General features: G+C 33.4%; 1 protein-coding gene across 1 annotated transcript in view; it reads right to left on the reverse strand.

The window, feature by feature from the left end:
• Positions 1–23,725, reverse strand: part of CSMD3 (CUB and Sushi multiple domains 3) — a 1,149,842-nt gene that overhangs the window by 932,952 nt on the left and 193,165 nt on the right. Inside the window, 1 exon segment of the mRNA XM_034668518.1 lies at positions 16,191–16,303. Within this exon segment, the coding sequence (XP_034524409.1) occupies positions 16,191–16,303 (113 nt within the window).

Below are 23,725 nucleotides of genomic sequence, written 5' to 3' on the forward strand. Positions count from 1 at the left end.
CCAGAAATGCTTTAGAGAACTTTTGATGATCTCAAAGTTCTTGACTTATTCAAGTATCTAGTAAAATCACATCAATTTAGATTTGTATTTATTTTTCTTAATACAGTAGTGTTATAATACATTGCAAAGTGAATTTCAAACAATTTTTTTGGTCGAGTGGCAAAAAATGTAAACAGAATAATGAAGACTATTTAACAGACATGTTAACATGAGAAAATCAAAACAGTTGTTAAGGATTCAAAAGTCATGTAAATCTTTAGGATTTATTTAAAACTGTGCTATTATCAATGTCTGTCATTTATGTTTATATAGAATGAAGCATGTGAAGTATTGCTGAGTTGCACACATCCAAGTTTTTACCTGGTCATGTACTATGACACACTTCGTTTATCAATTTCAGTTGGACATCATGTTATCTGAAATGACAATTTGGGATGCTGGCTGCCTCAGTCAAAAGAGCATGCAACTTTTGATCTCAGCGTCATGAATTTGAGCCCCAGGTTGGATGAAGAGATTACTAAAAAAATGTTATTAATTAAAAAAAAATTTTAGGGGCCCTCGAGTGGCTCAGTCACTTAAGTGACAGACTCCTGGTTTTGGCTCGGGTCATGATCTCAGGGCTTTGGAATTAAGCTGTGCCTCCAGCTTGGTGCTCAGTAGAGGATCTGGAGATTCTCTCCTTCTTCTGCCCCTCCCCTTCTCACATTTGTTTGCTCTCTCAAATAAATAAATAAATATTTAATTTTTTTTAAATTAAAAAGATTTTATTTTTGAAAAAAATAATACGAATATAATACAACTTTGAAGTAGACCTCCGTGACAAAATTTAGTTTGTGTGATAAATGTACTTCAGTAATTTTTAAATCAATTTCTGGTAAAATGACATACATGGTTTATTAGAAAAATATAAAATTTGAGTTACTGATATTGTTAGCATATTTTCTATTCTAAATAAAATTATATCAATTTAACTCAAGAAAGCACAATGAAATAATATATGGTCATAATTAAAGAATTTAAAAATAATTAAAATGCAATCCAATAGTCTTTCAGACTATTTCTTAAATTAAATTAACAATGTATGCAAAACTTCTCAACAAAATACTAGCAAAACTAATCCAACAGTACCACGATCAAATGGGATTTATTCCTGGGCTACAAGGGTGGTTCAATATTCATGAATCAATCAATGTGATACACTGCACTAATGAAAGAAATTATAAGAACCATATGATCCTCTCAACAGATGCAGAAAAAAGTTGGATTTCAAGATGCATTGACAAAGTACAGCATCCGTTCTTGGTAAAAACCCTCAACAATGGAGGGATAGAGGGAAGGTAGCTCAACATCATAAAGGCCGTATACAAATGATCCACAGCTAATATAATCCTCAATGGGGGAAAACTGAGAGCTTTTCTTCTATGGTCAGAACAAGATAGGGATGTCCACCCTCACGATTGTTATTTAACATAGTACTGGAGATCCTAGCCTCAATAATCAGACAACAAAAAGAAATAAAAGGCATCCAAATTGGCAAAGAAGAAGTCAAACTTCAACTGTTCACATGATACACTATGTAGAAAACCCCAAAAACTCCACCCAAAAATTGCTAGAACTGATACATGAGCTCAGTAAAGTCAACAGGATACAAAATCAACTTACAGAAATCTGCTGCATTTCTGTGCACCAATAATGAAGCAGCAGAAAGAGAAATGAAGGAATTGATCTTATTTACAATGGCACTAAAAACCGTAAGATACTTAGGAATAAACCTAACCGAAGAGGTAGAAGACTTGTACTCTGAAAACTATAGAAAACTCGTGAAAGAAATTGAAGATAACACAAAGAAATGGAAAAATATTATATGCTAATGGATTGGAAGAACAAATATTGTTAAAATGTCCATAGTACCCAAAGCAATCTACACACTTAATGCAATCCCTATCAAAATACCACCTGCATTTTTCACAGTGCTAGAACAGACGATCCTTAAATTTGTATGGAAACACAAAAGACTCTGAAAAGCCAAAGCAGTTTTGAAAAAGAAAAGCAAACTGGGAAACACCACAATTCTGGACTTTCAGCTATATTACAAAGCTTTAGTCACAAGGACAGTAGGGGCACAAAAACAGACACATAGATCAAAAACCCAGAAATGAACCCATAACCATATGGTCAACTCATCTCCAACAAAGCAGGAAAGAGTACCCAATGGAAAAAAATAGTCTCTTCAATATATAGTGCTGGGAAAACTGGACAGCAACATGCAGAACAATGAAACTGGACCGTTTCTTACACCATACACAAAAATATATTCAAAATGGATGAAAGACTTAATGTGAAACAGGAAACCATCAAAATCCTAGAGAACACAGGCACCAGCCTCTTTGACATTGGCCACAGAAACTTCTTACTAGACATGTCTCCTGAGGCAATGGAAACAAAAGCAAAAAATGAACTAGTGGGACTTCATCAAGATAACACAGGAAACAACAGGTGTTGGTGAGGATGTAGAGAAAGGGGAACCCATTTATACTCTTGGTGGGAATGCATACTGGTACAGCCACTCTGGAAACAGTTTCTCAAAAAGTTAAAATGAGAACTACCTTATGATCCAGCAATTGCACTACTAGGTTATTTACCCAAAGGATACAAAAATATTGATTTGAAGGGACACATGCACCCCGTTGTTTATAGCAGCATTATCAACAATAGCCAAATGAAGGAAAGCATCCAGATGTCCGTTGACAAATGTCCATTTACTCAGCCATAAAAAGAATGAAATCTTGCCTTTTGCAAAGACACGGATGGAGCTAGAGTGTATTATGTTCAGCGAAATTAGTCAGAGAAAGACAAACACCAAATTATTTCACTCGTGTGGAATTTAAGACACAAAACAGATGAACATGGGAGGAAAAAAGAGATGGAGAAGCAAACCATGAAACAGACTCTTAACTATAGAGAACAAACTGAGGGTTGCTGAAGGGGATGCAGGCCAGGGGGGTGGTTGGTCTACATGGGTGATGGGTATTAAGGAGGGCCCCTGTAATGAGCATTGAGTGTTATATGTAAGTGGTGAATCACTAAATTCTATGCCTGAAACTTATATTACACTATATTTTAGCTAACTAGAATTTAAATAAAAACTTGAAACAAACAAATAAATAAACATACGTGAAGAAGCAAAAAAATTAATTAATAATGTGGAGCCTTTGAAACTACACATAGAAAAATTTGCTTTAAAATTACAGAAAAATAAAGAAACAAAATTTCCGAAATTGTTGAAAGGGAATTCTTATTTATGTTATAAGAAGGTTGTGTACTATCCAACATAAATCAAAATAAACCATCTATGCTTTCATATGTCAAATCTTTCTCTAACTCATAATGAAAAGAAATTCATATAGATAAATTCTCACTTCTTACATTAAAAATTACATCTTACATTACATTACATCTTTTTTTTTAAGATTTTATTTATTTATTCATTCGACAGAGATAGAGACAGCCAGAGAGAGAGGGAACACAGCAGGGGAGTGGGAGAGGAAGAAGCAGGCTCATAGCGGAAGAGCCTGATGTGGGGCTCGATCCCATAATGCCGGGATCACGCCCTGAGCCAAAGGCAGACGCCTAACCGCTGTGCCACCCAGGCACCCCTACATTACATTACATCTTACATTACAGCTCACTTCTCACATTAAAAAACTCATACCTGAAAGATTTGATAAATTTCTCATCTGAACACATATCATTTTTAATTGCCTTGACTTTATTTTCTATTTTTTCTTCATGGCTACTAACCTCAATAAAATTCTTTTGCTATTTTTCTCTACCCACAAGCCAAAAATATTTCTAAGCATGGTATTAGTGTTAATGATAAATTTATGTTAAATTAGTCTTTTATTTACAAGCTCTCAACATTTTTAGCTTTTTAGCAAATTTTTAATTCATAACTTTTATAAATTTTACACAATAGTGTTTTATATATACATACTGTATATAAAACATATATATACTATATGAGACAATAGTGTTTTATATATACATACTGTATATAAAACATATATATACAATAGTGACAATAGTGTTTAACATATACATACTGTATATAAAACATATACATACTATATATAAAAATATATATACTGTATATAAAATATATATACTGTATATAAAATATATATATATATTTGTTCCATAAGTTGTGGATTTTAAATCCCCGTTTTTGTTTGCCTTTTAATATAAGGATGACTTAAAAAATTTATTATTATATTCAGCAGCTTTCACATTTTATTTAGTGTAATCTATCAATCTTTTCCTTAATGACATATTTGCCTTTTGGCTTTTGTGGTTAGAAAGCTTTCCTGTCCCATGAGCTGACAATATTCTGCTGTAATTCTCCATGGACTTTACATTTTCATTTTTAAAATTTAATTACTCACAGTCATCTGAAATTTATGTTGTGGTACCTGTGTTAGGAAATCAACTCAATTCATCATATAAACTCCTACTACTCTGATATAAAACAAGCAAACAGAAGTACAAAAAGACAATGAGAGACTGATTATACAAATAGATGTAGATAGAAAAACCCTAATGAAATTATGATGGAATAGGTAAATTTTACCCTATGGAAAGACAGTTCAACAAACACTGCTAAAAATAAAAGATGGGAAAGAAGGAAAGAAATAGCACTCATGTTCAGATGATATTCACAGAATTATACAAAAGAATATTAAACTGTTATTAAATGCTTTTTAAAATAATACTAAATATGAGAAATACAAATTTGAAGTTATTAGATAGAATCTACCCTTTTGAAGGATCTTTATAAAATGATTCATTTTTAAAAAAGATTTTTTTTATTTATTTGAGAGAGAGAGCACAAGCAAGGGGAGGGGCAGAAGCAGAGGGAGAAGCAGACTCCTCACTGAGCACAGAGCCTGAAGTGGGGCTCGATCCCAGGATCCTGGGATCATGACCTGAGCCAAAGGCAGACACTTAACCAACTGAGCCACCCAGGTACCCTATAAAATGATTCTTAAAAGTATCTTTTATTTGACATTTGAAAAAGTGTTTGAAATTTATCTAAGATTTATGGAATCCAGATACTGCAATGGTAGAACAGTATACACATGTCCTAGGAAACAATTTTCCCTACGCCTCTCAAGTTTTCCATATCCTGTAAGCAAGTATACTGATTGTTCGGCAGCGTTATGAAAATATTATCTCCCTTCAGAGCAAAGGGCCTATTTACTTACTATCTACTGTAAAAGACCCGGTTTCCTAAGTGCAGAGTTCATCTCCTGTAGCTCAACCCACTGTGTATGTGAGCGTCATCTGGCCCTCCTCTTACCGTCCTATAGAATCAAGGCTTGGGGTCCTGAACAATTGCTGATACTCTGGGTATTTGTATTGCTCTATGTAATAAAGTCCTTGTCACTGACTCAGTGGTTTTGTGTCTTCTGCCAGCATCCCTGAAACTGTGTCAGGCTAATTTGTTGACTTTCGAGTCGGGCAAAATCTCAGAACCTTCACAGTTCTTGACAATATGTAGAGGTAGAACTATAAAGTTTTTACAGATGGGTCGGTTGTTTCTGTTACTCCTTTGTCACTCAAAGAAGATAATTATATTTATTGAAAAGACCCAAACAACACTGTGTTACAGTTTGGCACATATTGCTGCCTTCGGCTCTAGGCATCATCTTTCCTGCCACTATATCCGTACATAGATGTGTTTCATTGTTCCAGGGTTCTTATAATTATCCATAAAGTTCTTTTGAAATTTTGTTAAGCACTTGCTTAAAGGATTGTATTGATAAAATGAGTATTATTTAACTAGTTTTTGTACAAGACTTGTCATTCTTCCGTTGTGCTCTCCCTTCAAGTCAATGGGAATGACTGCCTCATCGTGCTCCCATTCTGTCTGACCTGTTAGCTCAGAGCTACAAAGTGTGAGTGGATTACTTCTCCTCACCTCTCTCAGGGTTTTGACCTTTGTCACTAGAAGAGCACCGTGCATGTGTGTGCATGCGTAAAAAGTGTCATCTCTCTCCCTTTGGTTCAAATTGAAAATGGATTACTGTCCCATTAGCACTTTGATTCTAGGGAAACTTAGATTAGGGTGCTACTGCATAACTTATTGAACCCAGATAACCTTGGATAAATTGTCACTTCCATTTTCTTATTTGAACAACTTTCAAAGAAAGACAAAACAAATACCTCGATACAGTACTCCTTTTAAGAAGATGGAAATTCGAAGATTTTATGTCATGACCAAACATTATAATATAAATGGCTATACAGATATATAAAAATCTTTAATGTTGACTATATATTAATATTATGGATTCACTATTTAATATGTTAATATTATGTCACTATATAATATTGCATATTATATATTAAATGCATAGTATTGATACAGCTAACATTTATTGAATGTTTACGTATAGCGCACTGCTTCTGAACATTGCATCATTAACTCCCTGGATCTTCAAAACACCTTGTAGGATCAGTATTATATTAATCATTTTATATTACGAATAATTGAGCCTCACAGCATCTGAATGATAAAATCAGCATTACATATGAGGTCTTGTAACACCATGTTTAGCACTTTAAAAGTTTATCTATTACCCTACATTTCTCACTAAGAAGAAAGACATGTTATGTTAAAATATACATTCGTGTTAAAAAATACATTCATATTAAAATGTGATCCTCTGAAAAATAAAAATCTGAAACACATCATAAGAATATATTTAAATTGTATCCAACCTATACAACAGAAGATAAAGATGTACTATTTACTAACTTAAAAGAAATCAATTTACCAATATAAGGAGAAAAAATGTGAAGAATACATTAACTTTATCTCTTTTTAGGAAAAAAATGGATACAATTAGGTTGATTAATTATAAAATGCATCTTCAAACTTTCTGTTTTTTTCTCTTCTTGTTGTTTTCTATCTTATGTTTAGCTATCACTTAAATGAGTCACTCACCATGATATACTAGGCAGAATTTTAAGATAGGCTCCAAGATCCACCTTCTTTCTCACCATGAATGCAGGTGAAACCTATGGATATGATGAGAAAGTTGCCCTCTTCATTAGATTACATTATATGGCAGTGGTGGTGGGACAGTCACTCCTGTGATTATGTTATATTATATAGGACTCTTTACTAATCAACTGGAGAGGAAGATAAAGTCAGACAGATGTGTTCCAGGTAAGTTGGAAGAAAGCCAGGTTGTGAACTGCCTTTTGTGGGAGGAATGGTAAGGAAACACAGGCAGCCTCTACAAACTGAGAAAAGTCCCTGGTCAATACCTGGCAAGAAAATGTGGATCTCAATCAAACCACTGTAAGGAAGTAAATTCTACCAGCAAACAGTAAGCTTAGAATAGGAACCTGGTCTTTGGTGTAACCACCAAAGTGTTTGCTAGCCAATACCTTGACTGTAACCTTATGATATCTGAGCTAAAAACCGAGTCAGACTTCTGACGTACAGAACTCTGAGATTATAATTTGTGATATACTGGTCTGCTAAATGGTGGCAACATTTATTACACAATATAAATATAAAACCAATATAGATGAGAATGATCATTTTGTGGACAAAATTCCTTTATATATCCCTACAAGAAACAAATGCAATGACACAGCTACGTGGAAAGGCACAATGAAATACTGCATGAAGCATAGCCAGTGATGACTAGTGGTTGACAAAAGAGCACACTGTCAAAGATCTGCTTGTAAGATAAGAAATATAGTGTTCAATTGGAAGCAGGGTGAAAGAACCAAAAGTACTAGTAAGTGCCTTCAAACATGACAGACAGCCAAATTATGGTAAATGCAAATGAATACTAGGAAAACTATTTAGAATATGCAATTATTTTAACTACAAATTGGAAATATTATCGTTAATGTAATAATTAGATAAAAAGAACAATAACTAATGAACATTTAATTACCTGAATAATACTAAAAGCCCCGCAACTCATGCCTTGAAGTCAATTCACATTTCATTATATGAAAAAACAACACGTTGTTTAAAGAATATTATTAATTAATATTGCTTCAGATTAGATTCCTACGTTCCTTTTGGTTTTTTTTGTTATCTATTTCACATATACTTCCTGTTATGACTTTGCCTCCCCAATGACCAAATAAAAAACTTTTTGTGTCTTTTTGAGTCTTCCTTTCTCACCAGGGAATTCCATTAATTAAGGTTTTGATAACAGCTTCCCACATTCATTAGCGTTAGAAGTTGACTTTTTAAAAATATGATTAAAAGGTATACAAAATTTAAAGAATGTTCTAGACAAGATAGCATATTGTATAGATAGAAAAATTATAATTTTATTGGAATATTGAATGCATTTTGTAAACTATGTTTTCTTATGTGGTATGGGAAAAATGACCAAAAATCCATCTTTAAACTGAGACTTGTGTAATAAGTACTAAAAATGGGATTTTATAACAATTACTTCTCTATAAGGAAATATAATTTTATCTTAACAGTATGTATATTCATTGAATCAAAATGATTGATGCTATTTATTATTGCTGTTAAAATATTTGCGCTTTATTTTATGAATGTTTATTTTTATGATATTAAATGATAACTGTTAAAGAGCATAACTGTTTCTATAAGGAAAAACTCATTTCAGATTTAATTTTCTGTGGTATGCCATCATTCTTATAATCAAATAATAAACATTAAATTATATTTTTCTAACTTACTGAATTTCAGTAGGAGGGAATCAAGATAAATTCACAAAGTAATTTCTTAACCAAGCTTATAGTATATTTTCTTGTAAGCTATTATATTATAACAAATTATCACAATGTATGATCTTTGTATGAAACACACAAAAAAATCTTTGACTTATAACTGGAATCTTAAATTATCACTGTCTCAAACTTCATTCTAACACACATATCAAAATGATAAATATAGCAATTGATAGAAACAACACATTTAGCAACATATATAAAAGAAGGAAATTCAATGTGAAATGAGATTACATACTAAGTTTAATAATTCTATTTCTGTGGAATAAAATACAATCTTCAACATTATCCTATCTTTTCCACATGAATCACAAAGATTAAATAGGTCATATATCACTGGTTTTAGCAATTTTTCATTTTCATCTTGATTTTCTTGTTATGCTATTGAGCAATTTTGTATTTTTAAAAATGCTTTATAAACAATTTACTTCAGGTAAGTAAAGATTTTAAAGCAAAGAACATATGCATAAAAGGAAAATAATTTTATGTATCGTTTATGGCTTTTCTCAAATAAAAAGACCCAAATTTCACCAAACCTTATTTATCTAAGGTAAATATCAATGAATATCACAAGTGCTAAGTGGTTAAACATAGCCTACACCTACCTTTTAAGTCATTGACTGGCATTTTGATTCTCGGCAGGTGAGAGATATATTAAATCTTTCCTCTTTACTGATGAAATTATTAGATATCTGTATATCAGTTGATTTTAACAAGCACGTATTAAGTGTTTTCCATGTTCCAGGAGGCATGTTTGCAAAACAAGTAAAATAGATACTATACCCTTAAGCTACTCATAGCCACGTGAGCAAAAACATACGAATCGGTAAGATACAATATTGTGACAAGGTGTGTACATATCTAAGCACATAGAAAAAGATCACTGAGCATTTTGGGCTCAATCCTGCAGTCTATAAATGAGTTTCTGTAAATGATTAAGGCCTGCACAAAGTCTGGAAGAATAAGAAATGGGTGGGCCAAAGACGTGTGTATAGGGTGTTCAGGGAAGAAGAGACAGAGATATATGGTAGCATAGTTTGAATAATATAGTATATGTAGAAATTTATTTCATGAATTTAGGTAACTGGAGAGAAGCAAAGCTGGAAAGCTCTCTAACTGTGGAGTTTGTTTATGCTACACTGTGCAGAAATGAGAAATGTTAAAATGTCTGAAAGCATTTGTGAACTGAGAGTGCTGTTGAAGCTTTGTTGAGAGCATGGTGAACATAATCTGTACTTTCCTGGATAATATATGTAAAACAACTCAAAAATTAATAAACTTGTTTATAGCCATCTACATATTTATTGTAACACTGTATCTTTTAACTCCCTTTTGAAGATGATATTTAAGTAAAAGGCTTATTTGTGTCATTGTCTGGATTGGGATTTTGAACACTTCAACTGTTTAAAAAGGGGGAAAGATAAGCACAACTTAGCTAGAAGGTCACTTTAAGATGTTTCTATTCCTACGTAGACTGACTCTATGAAACCTGAAAGGCAAAAGATTTGAATTTGAGCAAGAGGAAAAATTGTCTTTACATGTATGACATCTGTTTTTTTTAAATATAATATCTTTCATTTATCCTTAAAAATATTTAAGGTAATGATCCATTAACTTCTTTTATGAACCTAACTTACCTTTATTGCTAGCAAACTGTTTAATATATTTAATTTTATTACATAAATTTCTCTTGCTACCATTCAACTGTCTTGCCAGAAGCATAATTAACTTGATCCTAAATTGTAAGTTCTTCATTAAATTTCATGATACTGCAGTTTAAATTTTTAAAGCTTAGGAATTGAAAATAACCCCTAAAATTAAAAATCACTAAAGTCATTTGATGTTCTCAAGGATAAACTTTTAATAAACATGTGTGACAGATAGCTAAATAGAATAGTAAGTAGTATAAATACTCATTTGTATGTCAAGTATTTAAAAAGGACAAAGAATATATAGGTCACCCATAATATATGTAAGAATGCAATTCAACTTTTTGTTTCATATTGTTTTAATGTACAACACTATCAGTAATTTTTATTTTTATAGTATACTTTTGTACTAAATTCTATGTGATCCTATCCATTTAACTGTAAATGGAATTATAGTTTATAGTTACAAAATGTATACAGTCTACATTTGTAGGGAATTTATAGATATTTTTATGTTAATGTAATTTTTGTTAAATTCTTGCTTATTACATTTTTTCATATAATTTTCTAGGGTAGGAAAATCCATGTAAAATCTTTAGCACTGTGATTGGCACAAAGAGAATACTCAGTGAATGTTACCTAGTGATAGTAGTGTTCATAGCCAAATTTGTTTCTGAATTAAAATATGAAAATGATTTAACAGTGTATTTTCTAAAGGTGGAACTTTTAACTCTATGATTTCTTAATTACTTAGTCATACACATCAATAATCATTAAGGCATAATAACAATCTTGTGTTTGAAGTGAGTTTTTAAGACTATACTCTAATTTATGAGTCTGTTTCTGATCATTGAATTAGTTCACTGGTACGGGCTGAAATTATTCATTGAGATTCTTACAGGCATTAGAGTAACCGCTTACTATAATACATATAATAATATTTATTATGTACATAATCCACTATATGCTTTCATTATATTACTTTGTTTCCATAATAAACGATTCCAAAATGGTAATATATTCCATGGTATACAAGTATATGCTCTTTTACCCATAAAAAATGATTATACATCTTTGAAGTAGAATGTAAAATAAATCTGTTATACAAAATAACTTTTAGCAGAAACTGGAATATATTTTGAATGCTGTTTGGCAGATTTAGAAAAGACCTGAGAACATTTCTCACTATGTACCCCATAGAACACAGATCTTACCATGTTTATCTTGATAGAATTTAAAAAAAAATGGTTATATGACTATTCAATGTAGTATACATTAGTGTTTCTCGAATTTACTGTCTCATAGAACAGTATTTTAGTCATTTGTTTTTATTAACATAAAAAAATGAAACCAAGGTTCTGTAAAAAAACAAACCTTGGGAAATAGTGACAAGATGTTGAGGTGTACGATAGACAGTATTGAGAAAAGGTAAAGATAAATGCAGCTAGATATTAATGGGGAAATTTTCCACAGAAATTTAACAACTCACAGCTTTGCCTTCAAGGAGTTTAAAAGAAAAAGTATTTCCAGTAAATGATTAAGTGCTCTTTATCAAAATTTATCAAACACGCCCTTCAGAGTTTTAAGGTAAATGGGCTGAGGTAAGGCAGTAGAAATTTGTAAGAACTGAGTTCTGTGAAGATCAGAGACTGACATTATTTATCAATTATGTATTCTGTATTGGACTTAAAATTGGAATTGCAATGAATATTCTAGGAGATCATTCCCTACTCTGATTCAGGACATATAACTGAGGCCAAAAATTCTATATTTTACATTTTAACAAATTCTCCAGATGATTCTGATGCATGTGGTCCAGTGTTGGCAGATTGAGAAACACAAATAGATGCACAAATATTACTAAAAATAGAGATCTCATAAATTCTAATACACAAGGACAAGGTTTTAGGACACTTTAAAAGATTAAGATGAAAGGCACAGCAAAGGGGGTATAGTCAGTGGTATGAAATAGAGTTTATGGTGACAGATAGTAGCTACACTTGTGATGAGCACAGCATAATCTATAGACTTTTTGGATCACTATGTTGTACACCTAAAACTAATGTAACAGTGTGTGTCAACTACACCTCAAACAGAAGGTAACTAGGAAATGATTATATAGAGGAAAATGTAATGAAAATTAATGAGATTCAGATATTAGGATCATCTAAAAAAAAAAAAAAACCCAAAACGTGCAGGTATAAATTTAGAGAAAATGTCCGGTATAGCAGATTAATTTTATTGTAGCGGGAGTAGGGTCCAGAGTTGTAATTTGAGGTAATTATGGAATGATAACTTGGATCCAAAATGTAGGGATGTGGAGAAGGAGCTTTGAAATTCCAAACTGTTTCTGGACTTCACAATATGGTAGTCCCGCCTTATCTGCAGTTTCGCGTTCCTCCCCTTCAGTGACCCTCCTTCTGACCAATCATCAGAAGGTCAATTGTAGCCTAACACTACATCAGAGTGCCAACCTCATTCACCTCGCTTCATTTCGTCACGTAGGCATTTTATCATCTCGTATCTTCACAAGAAGGGTGAGTACAGAATATTTTGAGAGAGAGACCATGTGCACAGAACTTTCGTTACAATATATTATTATAATTATTCATTTTATTATTGTTGATATCTTACTATGCCTAATTTTTTTAAAAAGATTTATTTACAGGCGCCTGGGTGGCTCGATCGCTAAGCGTCTGCCTTCGGCTCAGGTCCTGTTCCCAGGGTCCTGGGATGAAGCCCCATATCAGGGTCCCTGCTCAGCGGGGAACCTGCTTCTCCCTCTCCCTCTGCCTGCTGCTCCCCCTGCTTGTGCTCGCTCACTCTCTGTCAAATAAATAAAAATAAAGTCTTAAAAAAAAGATTTATTTACTTTTTTTTAGAGAAAGCGTGAGAGAGGGGGAAGGGGCAGAGGGAGAGGTAGAGAGAGACTGCTCAAGCCGGCTCTCCATGAGCACAGAGCCCAGTGGAAGTCAGGATCGGTCTCACCACTCGAGATTGTTATTACCTGAGCCTAAATCAAGAGTCGGACACTTAACCAACTGTGCCACCCGGATGTCCCACTATGCCTAATTTATAAACAAAACTTTATCATAGGTATGTATGTATAAGAGAAGGTATAGTATATAGTTTGGTAGTATCCATGATTTCAGGCATCCACTGAAGGGCTTGTAACATATCCCCTGTGCTTAAGAGGGGAATACTATACACCAGCTGACCTTGACAGTATCATTGGCCATGGTTAAATAAATACATACCTGCAGCTATTCCCTCTGTAAAATGTCACATATTATCCCATGGTATGGTAGGACAAATGAAACTCATCCCTTACTCTCCCCACCCCCCCCAACCAAATATCTCTGGAATCAGTGAATATGTCATGGGACATGGCAAAAAGAACATTGCAAATTTAATTAAGTTAAAGAATTTTACACGGAGATTAGACTTGTTTATCCAGTTGGGTCAAGTTTAATCACACAGGCCCTTAAAACCAAGAAATTTCTCTACTCAAAGTGAGAGATGTGTGGCGGAAGAAGGTAGTAGAGGGATGCTTCAGAAGGGGAAGTCAGAGAGATTTCGAGTATGAGAAGGATGCTGTGCCCCACTTGCTGGCTCTCAGGCGTAGGGCCCAAGTACAAGGAAGAGAGAGGCCTTCAGGAGCTATGGGCACTAGTATCTTCCCAGAGCCTTCTGATAAGAGCCCAACCAGCTGATATTTTTGTTTCAGCCTTTGGAGACTCTGAACAGAGAAACTAGCGGAGACCACGAGGACTTCTCAGTTCCAGAACTGTGAGTTAATATATTTTTTTAACATACTAAATTTATGTTCATTTGTTATAATAGCAACAGAAAACTAACACATGGTAGAAGGTACCATTACAAATCAATTCTTGAAGATGTTCTGTAGCATGAATACCAATCCCTCAATACTATGTGGACACCTATTACCTTATATTTTAAGTCAGTACTTCTCAAACATACATTTAAATGTCATGAAGGTCTACGAATCCCTTTTTATGGAAGCAGAAAAGACAGAAATAGAATGTTGTATATGTAGAAAGAATGGAGAGCTTTGAAAATATTTTTGAGTATATTTCATAAAACTTGACAGTCAAACCAGAAAACATGGCAACATCTTAACTCACTTTCCAAGTTACTACATTTTCAGTGTACTTAGTACTTACCGAAAGAATAAACTAACCTAAAATATATTTATACTTTGACGGATAGAGTGCCGGTTTTTTGTTATGGAGTCTTTAATAGAAAATTATTGTATTACCAACCCCTTCAATATTGCCAAAATTACACTTAAAATTAAAGCTTTGTGCTTTTAGTGTTTTGAACTATGAATTAAGTTGCCAAGATAAAAATACTCAACTATTTTGAAAGCACCTTAAGAAAATAATGATTTTTACTAGCACAATGGAGAAAAATAAGTCTTAGAATGCAGCCTCCCCTGCTAGACAAAAGATAGTTCAGAAATGTATTGGGTAGAAAGTAGTGTTAAAAACTGCTGTGATGTGTCATTATTTAGGATATATAAAAAGGAGAAAACATTTTTACTCAATTGTTTGTTAAAGGATATTTTTTTCTAGTGAGAAAGATAGCACTCAGGTGAAATGTTTGATTTAAAACTTTCCCCACATGCAAACTGTTAACCTTTATACTAAAGCAATTCTACTTTATATATGCTTTCCAGTGTGCTCTTTAAACATATCATATTATGAATTACTATGTGCTTTAGAAAGTAACCACCCCTGCTACTGTATTTATATTTGTATCTGTGTATCTGTTATGATTATTTTATATCTGGTATGGTGCATTCTGGTAATATGGCCCTGGGAAGGTGAGTTGAAATCTGATATGCTATTCCTATAGGTAGGGAGGGGCTCTTCCCTAAAGGAGGTGCAACTTTTTTGTCAGATCACATGAAGTAGAAATTACAAGTCGATGACCTCCATCTGAAACCTTCAGGAACAGAGTATTTTTACCATCAGAATTTATAAATAAAAAAGGAACACATGCAGATTCTGTACATTTTTAACACCATCAGCAGAGCCTGTGGTACACCAAATTATCAAACAATATTTGCATAATGAAACATGAGTATCCACACTATGCAGGATAAATAAATATTGTTAGTGGCCTCCACTTAGTTCAGGTCAGGTTTTGATGCCAAATAGTTTGTTCCACCTTCCAGATAAAACCTTTAATTTCAAGTGCTTCTTAGTTTTCCTTTCTGTGGTTTTAGGGACTATGGATCTGTGGGACTGGAAAGGTTGGTTTAGAACGGAAGATGTAAACGCTTGTCAATTAATAGACCTTTTCTCTTGACTAACTTGCGAAGGCAGATTACCAGGTTATTTTCTAGCAGACAGGCAAAACATAGAGGAAAATAGGGTGGAGTGTGATGCCTGAATCTTGAATCAGACCTAATTTCCTGCTACTTTCATTTTGTTTGCTTTTGTTAATGTCTAACCGCATGGTCTCATCTCCTAAGAAGACTTAAGGGAAAGATTTTCCTCTCTTTAGAAACACAGCAATAAAACAGTAAAGCCTACTAATTTTCGCATTTTATTATATACTAATGATTATTAAGAAGGTGACACTCAGGACAAGGTTTAAGATAACAGAATGAACTGTATCTTCCTTCCTGGTGATTCTTCTTCCATTTCCATCTAGAGAATTTTGGTTTGACTCTATTAGACTGAGTGGTGGTCCTTTTATATTGTCATCACTTACCTTCATAATATACTTTAAACCCATGAGCGCTAACTGCAAAATCACTGGTCAAACGTAGTGAGAACACAGATTTAGTGCTTGTCACTGGCGGTGGCAGATGGAATCCTGTTAACCTAAAAACATAAATGGAATTAATTGTTAGTGCTATAGACATTTTACCTAATAGAGTTGAAAGAGCATTAAAAGTCATTTTATCAAATCCACAAGCTTTGTATAAGTAGGTGTGTATATGTGTGTGTGCATGTGTGTGTGTGTATGTGTGAGGGTTTATAAACAAATTTATGACATATTGATTGAAAGTCACTCATCAAAAACAATTGCTGTAGGTATATATAAATATATAATTATATTTACATATGAATGTGCATAACTATTTATCATATTTATTACATATATCATCTCTATGAAAATATTGATTAATTTAGACTTTGGGAAGTGAGTTGTGAGAGTATGTGTTCTTAGGTATCTTTTGCTCCTGATTTTAACAACTGAATATTCAGAAGATATTTTGTCAAATAAATAATTTTTCTGATTGTTTAGAATATATACAGTGGGAAGTATTTATTAAAATTTAATGTTAAAGAAAGAGTTGTGGGGTGCCTGAGTGGCACAGCGGTTAAGCATCTGCCTTCGGCTCAGGGCGTGGTCCCGGCGCTATGGAATCGAGCCCCACATCAGGCTCCTCTGCTATGAGCCTGCTTCTTCCTCTCCCACTCCCCCTGCTTGTTTTCCCTCTCTCCCTGGCTGTCTCTATCTCTGTCGAATAAATAAAATCTTTAAAAAAAATAAAAAAATAAAAAATAAAAATAAAAAAAAGAAAGAAAGACTTGTGATCTAACTATGAAATCTTGAAACTGAAAAGTCTACAAATGATGTGATTTTGTTTTATCAGTTTCTAAACTTTAAAAAAGTTATATTAGGGGCACCTGGGTGGCTCAGTCGTTAAGCATCTGCCTTTGGCTCAGGGCGTGATCCTGGAGTCCTGGATCAAGCCCCACATCGGGATCCCTGCTCCACTGGGAAGCCTGCTTCTTCCTCTCCCACTCCCCCTGCTTGTGTTCCCTCTCTCTCTGGCTATCTCTCTCTGTCAAATAAATAAATAAAATCTTTAAAAAAAATAAAAATAAAAAATAAAGTTATATTAAATTTAATAGTTGCAGATCACTTTTTGGTTATATCGCATTTTTAAAAAGATCCTATTTATTTATTTATTTGAGAGAGAGAAACAGAGAGAGAGGGAGAAAGAGCACGAGTGGGGGGAGGGGCAGAGGAGAAACAGACTCCCTGCTGAGCAGGGAGTCAGATGTGAGCTCCAATCCCAGGACCCCAGCCAGGATCATGACCTGAGCTGAGGGCAGATGCTTAACTGACTGAGCCACCTAGGCACCCCTATACTGCATATATTTATAAAACAAATATTTGTCTGATATTTTTTCCATAATTTATTAAGTATTTTGCAAATAACTTATTGCATATAATTACAAGCTTGATTATACAATTGATTTACAATTGGTACTTTGCCTAAACTAGAAAAGAGAAATTAAAAATTTAAAAAACATACACAGGATATAATTTTTCTTTTTTTTTTTTTTAAGATTTTATTTATTTATTCGACAGAGAGAGAGACAGCCAGCGAGAGAGGGAACACAAGGGGGGAGTGGGAGAGGAAGAAACAGGCTCATAGCGGAGGAGCCTGATGTGGGGGCTCGATCCCATAATGCCGGGATCACGCCCTGAGCCGAAGGCAGACGCTTAACCGCTGTGCCACCCAGGCGCCCCAGGATATAATTTTTCTAAAACTAGTGAAAATACTAATTTTTATTTTTTCTACAAATTGCCTTTTATGTTTTTTATTTTCTCATTTTTATTATTAAGAATAAGAGTTAGTAATTTTATGCAGTGGAATTATACTATTTTTTTATATATTGCTGTTTTTGTCCAACATTGTACATGTAGGATTAATCTACACTGAAATTACCATATATTTCTTTGATAGATAGCAGTAATTGTCACTTGTCTCAGATGTGTTTATACTCTAAAAATTATTAAGAACCCCAAAAAGATTTTGTGGGCTTGATTTATCAATATTAACCTTATTTAAATTAAAACTGAGAACAATTTTTACATGTGCATTTATTACTTTAAAAATAACCAGGATAAGCACATTGCATGTTGACATAAATCATATTTTAATTCAAAATAATTCTCTTTTCCAGAACAAAAATGACAAGAATGTATTGTATTCTGTTTTTGGAAATCTATTTAATATGTGGCCTACTGGCAGAAATCAGTTGGATTCTCATATCTACTTCTTTATTCAATATTTTACAATATGCTGTTTTGGTTGATGGGTATGAAGAACTCTGGCCTCACTTACATATGTAGTTGGAAAAGGGAAGAGAATTCTAATAACTTTTGCAGATAAATGGATACTCTTCTTTGATACTACACAAAAACTTTACAAGCTGTTACGATGTTGAATTCAAACCATATCAATTAATTTTTATACTCTGTGGCATTAAAATTTATTGCTTCACCTTGTTTTTATAATAGGTCCTTTTTACCCATGCATTTTTTAACATGTATTAGTAATTTGGAATATATTGGTTCACTGAGTTAGATCTCCCAAATGTTGATAAATTTTATTATAATGTATCAAAAAATCACATTTATTTTTATTGCTACTGATCTCATTAGAAAAATCTTTAAACTTGGGGAAGCTCTAACACTTACAGTAATGGAGTGGAATGTTCCAAAATTCTCATTTTTTACCTGGAAACTCAGATTTCATCATGGACAACAAATCCTGTCAGTTGTTTTCCCTTGAAGTAACAATTCAGTTTCTGTGTGTGTGTGTGTGTGTGTGTGTGTGTGTGTGTGTGCGCGCATGCATATATTGGAAAAAATATACAACAAATACCCATGTTTGACTAATTACAGTTTATGTTAGTCACTCGAGTAAAAAGAATTTTCCATGAAAAAGTGGCCAGTTCAGCTGACAACTCAATTATGCAACTCTTTTTCCTTGAAACAACCACCATATTTTGGTAGGCATAAGGTTTGTGGGTTTTGTTTTGTTTTGTTTTTTTGCATACTTTTCATTTTGTTACACAAGTCATTTAAAAGAGGGACATTACAGGGTAGACATTTAATAACTATAACTTCAACAGGAATACTCTCAAGTACAATGGATTTTTTTTCACACTGAAAGCATGTGGCAGTAAGGAATACAATGATTAATGACTATTTGTACAGTTTGAGGTCACTAATTGATATTTTCATGTACCAGCAGTTTTACTCACCATTACTTTTGTACCATGAGGGCAAATGTCAACACAATGAAAGCAGTATGAATATTGTCTCAGTACTATTATGGAAACAGTTTTGATCTTGACCCCCTAAAAATGACTCAGGACCTTCAAGGATATCCATGGATCACATTTTGAGAACCACTGCTGTATAGGAATCTATTGCAATAAATATCCCACACTAAATTTATACATTATACTGTTGATGGACATTTGGGTTGTTTATAATTTGTGTTTTCATCAACATTCTTGCAAAAGTTCACTTGTACACACCCATTATTAATTATCTCATAGTTACATAGGTCTTTGGTAGAGCATGGCTCAGCTGATTCTCTGCTTTGAGCTTCATGAAGCTGAAATCAAGGTGTTAGCTGGGCTGCATTGCTTCTGGAACCTCTGGAGCAGAATTTGCTTTCACTTCCAAATTTATAGGGCTGTTGCCAGAATTAAATTCCATGCAGTTGTAGGACTAAGGTCTTGTTTCCTTGCTGGCTGTTGACTTGGGGTCATTGTCAGGTTTAAGAGATTGCTTCCATTTCTCAGTTTGCGATCCCCTTCCTCCATTTTCAGAATCAGCAAGGGAAGTCCATGTTCTCATTCCGTAATTCTCTTGGGTCTTTCCTTGTACCTCATCCTTCTGCTGCTGCCTCCTCTGCCTCCAGATGGAGAAAGTTCTCAACTTTTACATGCTCATGTAATTAAATTGTGTTCAAATTGATAATTCAGATAACTTCTATTATAACATCTGTCTCAATTCCACTTGCCAAGTTATTTTTGCCATGCAATGTATTCACAAGTTCTTAGAGAACCATTGTTCTAGGATCATTCTGGCTCCTAAAATGGGTATTTATCATTGGCTAAGAGCAGTGTTCAATATATTTTTTAGACAAATTTGTTAATTATGTTAGAGTGTTCTCTGTGCTGACTATATTTTTAAAATCAGATCTATTAGTTACTGAAAGAGATATGCTAAAATCTCACAAGAGGATTGTAGATTTTTTAAATTTTTCCTTGTAGTTAGTCTATTTTAAAATATACTTGGGGGCCACATTATTAGATGTACACAGTTTAAATTATTATATTTCCTGGCAAATTGAACATTTTATTCTTTATGAAATGCTACTCTTTTTAGCTTCTTTGGGGGACGGAGCCAGAGAGAGATGGAGAGAGATAATCTTAAGCAGGTTTCAGGCCCAGCACAGAGCCTGATGTGGGGCTTGATCTTACAACCTTGAGATCATGACTTGAGCTGAAGTCAGGAGTCAGATGCTTAACTGACTGAGCCACCCAGGTGCCCCTAATCTATGTCTAATAACAATTTAGTCTGAAACTTTATCTTATCTGGCAGTAATAAATCTAAAACTTACTTTATTAGAATTAGTCTAGAACATCTCTTAACTTTCAACCTTTTGGTGTCCTTATTTTTTAAAATGTCACTTATGACCAGAATATACTAGGCTATACTTTTATATGCATAAAAGATTATACTTTTATAATTTAATTATATAATATTGGTCTTTTTGTTTACAAATATTTTCAATAAACTTACATACAGAGGAGTACGACAGATCAAAAGTGTACATACTGCTGAATTTTCACAAATTAAATATTTCAGATCAAGAAATAAAACAATGCAAGAAATAACTGAATGTTTGCTTATGTTTCCTCCCATTCATTACTATCTCACTCCTCCCCAAAGATAACCACTAGCCTGAGTTCTAGCTAAACTAATTTTGCATGTTTTAAACCTTTATATAAATGAAATTACATATAATAAAATTATTTCACTCTGGCTTCTTTGACTCAGCATTATGTTTGTACTATTGTAGCAGTAGTATGGATATTAACTTTCATTGCTATATAGGATTTCATTTCATTCCTCAATTTATTTAGCTGTTTTACGGCTAGGGGATTTTTCTTTTTCCAGTTGGGTCTTTTATAAATAATACTGCCATAAACTTTTATTTACATGTTTTGTAAGCATACATACATATTTCTACTGGGAATATATCTACTGGTGGAATTGCAGGGTCATTGAGTAACTAATTAGTTATTTATTACCTTTCTAGATATTTTAAAACTTTAATTCTTGATATGAAGATGTAATAAATAAAATATTTCTCACTTTAAATGATCATACTATTTTTTCATCAAAACAAACAAACAAACAAACAAACAAAAAAACCCCGAGGAACATTATCAGGAAGGAAACAAAAGGATAAATGGTTTTGCAGCACACAAGAATTCTGAAAAACTACTTACATCATAACCTGCTATGATATTATGACTGTTACAGTTGTACATCTAATGTTATGTTTTGAGTGATGGCCCTCCAAAAATACCCGGGCTCTAGTCCCTGGAATTTTAAAATATGTCACCTTATATGACAAAAAGAATGTTACAGATGTGATTAAGTTAAGAATTTAAGACTGGGACTTACCTTAGATTATCTGGAAGGGTCCAGGGTAACAACAAGGGTCTTTATAAGAGTGAAACAGCACTAATGATATACTATATGTTGGCTAATTGAACTTAAATTTTTAAAAGGGGAAAAATAAAATTAATTAGTTAACTAAGTAATTAACTTTTAACTAGTTAGCTAATTAATCAATTAATTTAAAAAAGAGGGAAACAGGAGGGTCAGAGAGAGTAGGATAAGGGATAACAGAGCAGAGGTTAGAGTGATGTGATTGCTGGCTGTGAAGATGGAAGAGGGACATAAGCCAAAGAATGGCAAGCAGCCTCCACAACCTGGAAAAGGCAAGGAACAGATTCTCTTCTAGAGCCTCCAGAAGGAAGACAGACCTGTTGACACCTTGATTTCAGCCCAGTTAAACCCATTTTAGAATTCAGTTTCCCAGACTGCAAAGTAACAAATTTATGTTGCTTAAACTACTAAGCAATTTGTTGCTCCAACAATAGGAAACCAACTCATAGCTGTCTTTTGGATTTGGAATATAGATTTTTTTTAAAGTGTTTAAAGTATTAACTTATGTATAAATGAAAACAGAACTCCGATAGCACCTAGTGACAACTCTAAGTTGCTGAAACCCATGTTGATCTGCAGCCTGAGTAGATTCAAAGCCTATTAGTGAAAAATTTATTGGACTATAACTTTAAAAGAAAAATTTCTCTGTACAGGTGAAATATGCAGTTTCTCCCTCTCATTTTAGAAGACGCAAGTGAATGGGAGAAATTAAATATTTTGATCAAGTTCATAGTAGAGCCAGGTCTAAAGCTGTGGCTTACTGTCCCATTTTCTATTGAACACTCTGTTTATCCTGTCATGGTCTTTGACCCATTGATTAAATCAAGATATTAAATATTTGAACTAATGTACAAATAAACACACAATTATTTTACGTGTGATCTCATTTGACACCCACCCATTCATGTATATTAACTGATCAGTATTTTTAGACAATATTTAGGACACTGTACCATTTAAATTACCCAAGATGATAGTGAAGGACAATGCAGACTATGATTTCCTCTTATTGAAAACTGGTTTTCTATAGTTATCTATAAATAATAAGCATGTTGTGACATGTTGTATAATGTGAGATTTAGTTTTCTTTTTCTTTTTTATTTCGATAAATAAGGAAGGATGTATGTTTTAGACTTATTTCCATGATAGTTGTATCATTATGTGGATTTTCAGTAACTTTTTTTCCTCCCTCCTATAATACTTTGCTTGACTGATCTGAAAATAAACACGTTCAGTTATGAATCCTATTAGTTGTAGGTACCTTGTTTTACTGAGCTTCACTTTTTTTTTTTAACTTTGTAGATATTATGCTTTTCACAAATTGGAGGTTTGTGGCAATCCTGCGTTGAGCAACTCTGTTGGCACTGTTTTTCCAACTGCATTTGCTCACTTAGTATCTTTGTGTCACATTTGGTAATTCTTGCACTATTTCTAACTTCTTCATTATTATTATATTTGTCATGGTGACCTGTGATCATTGATCTTTGATGTTGCTATTGGACCCTGTTTCTATTAACTGACTTGCTGTAATCTCATGATAAAACTTTAGGGGATGAGGGATTGCTTCTTATGGATGAGCAAAGAAATGGTTTCTTGAGGTGGAGTTTACTCCTGATAAAGATATTGTGAAGATTGTTGAAATGACAACAAAGAATTTAGAATATTCCATAATTAGTTGATAAAACAGTGGCAGAATATGAGAGGATTGACTTCAGTTTTGAAAGATGTTCTGCCGTGGG

This window comes from Ailuropoda melanoleuca, chromosome 9 (genome assembly GCF_002007445.2).
Source record: "Ailuropoda melanoleuca isolate Jingjing chromosome 9, ASM200744v2, whole genome shotgun sequence".
NCBI lineage: Eukaryota > Metazoa > Chordata > Mammalia > Carnivora > Ursidae > Ailuropoda > Ailuropoda melanoleuca.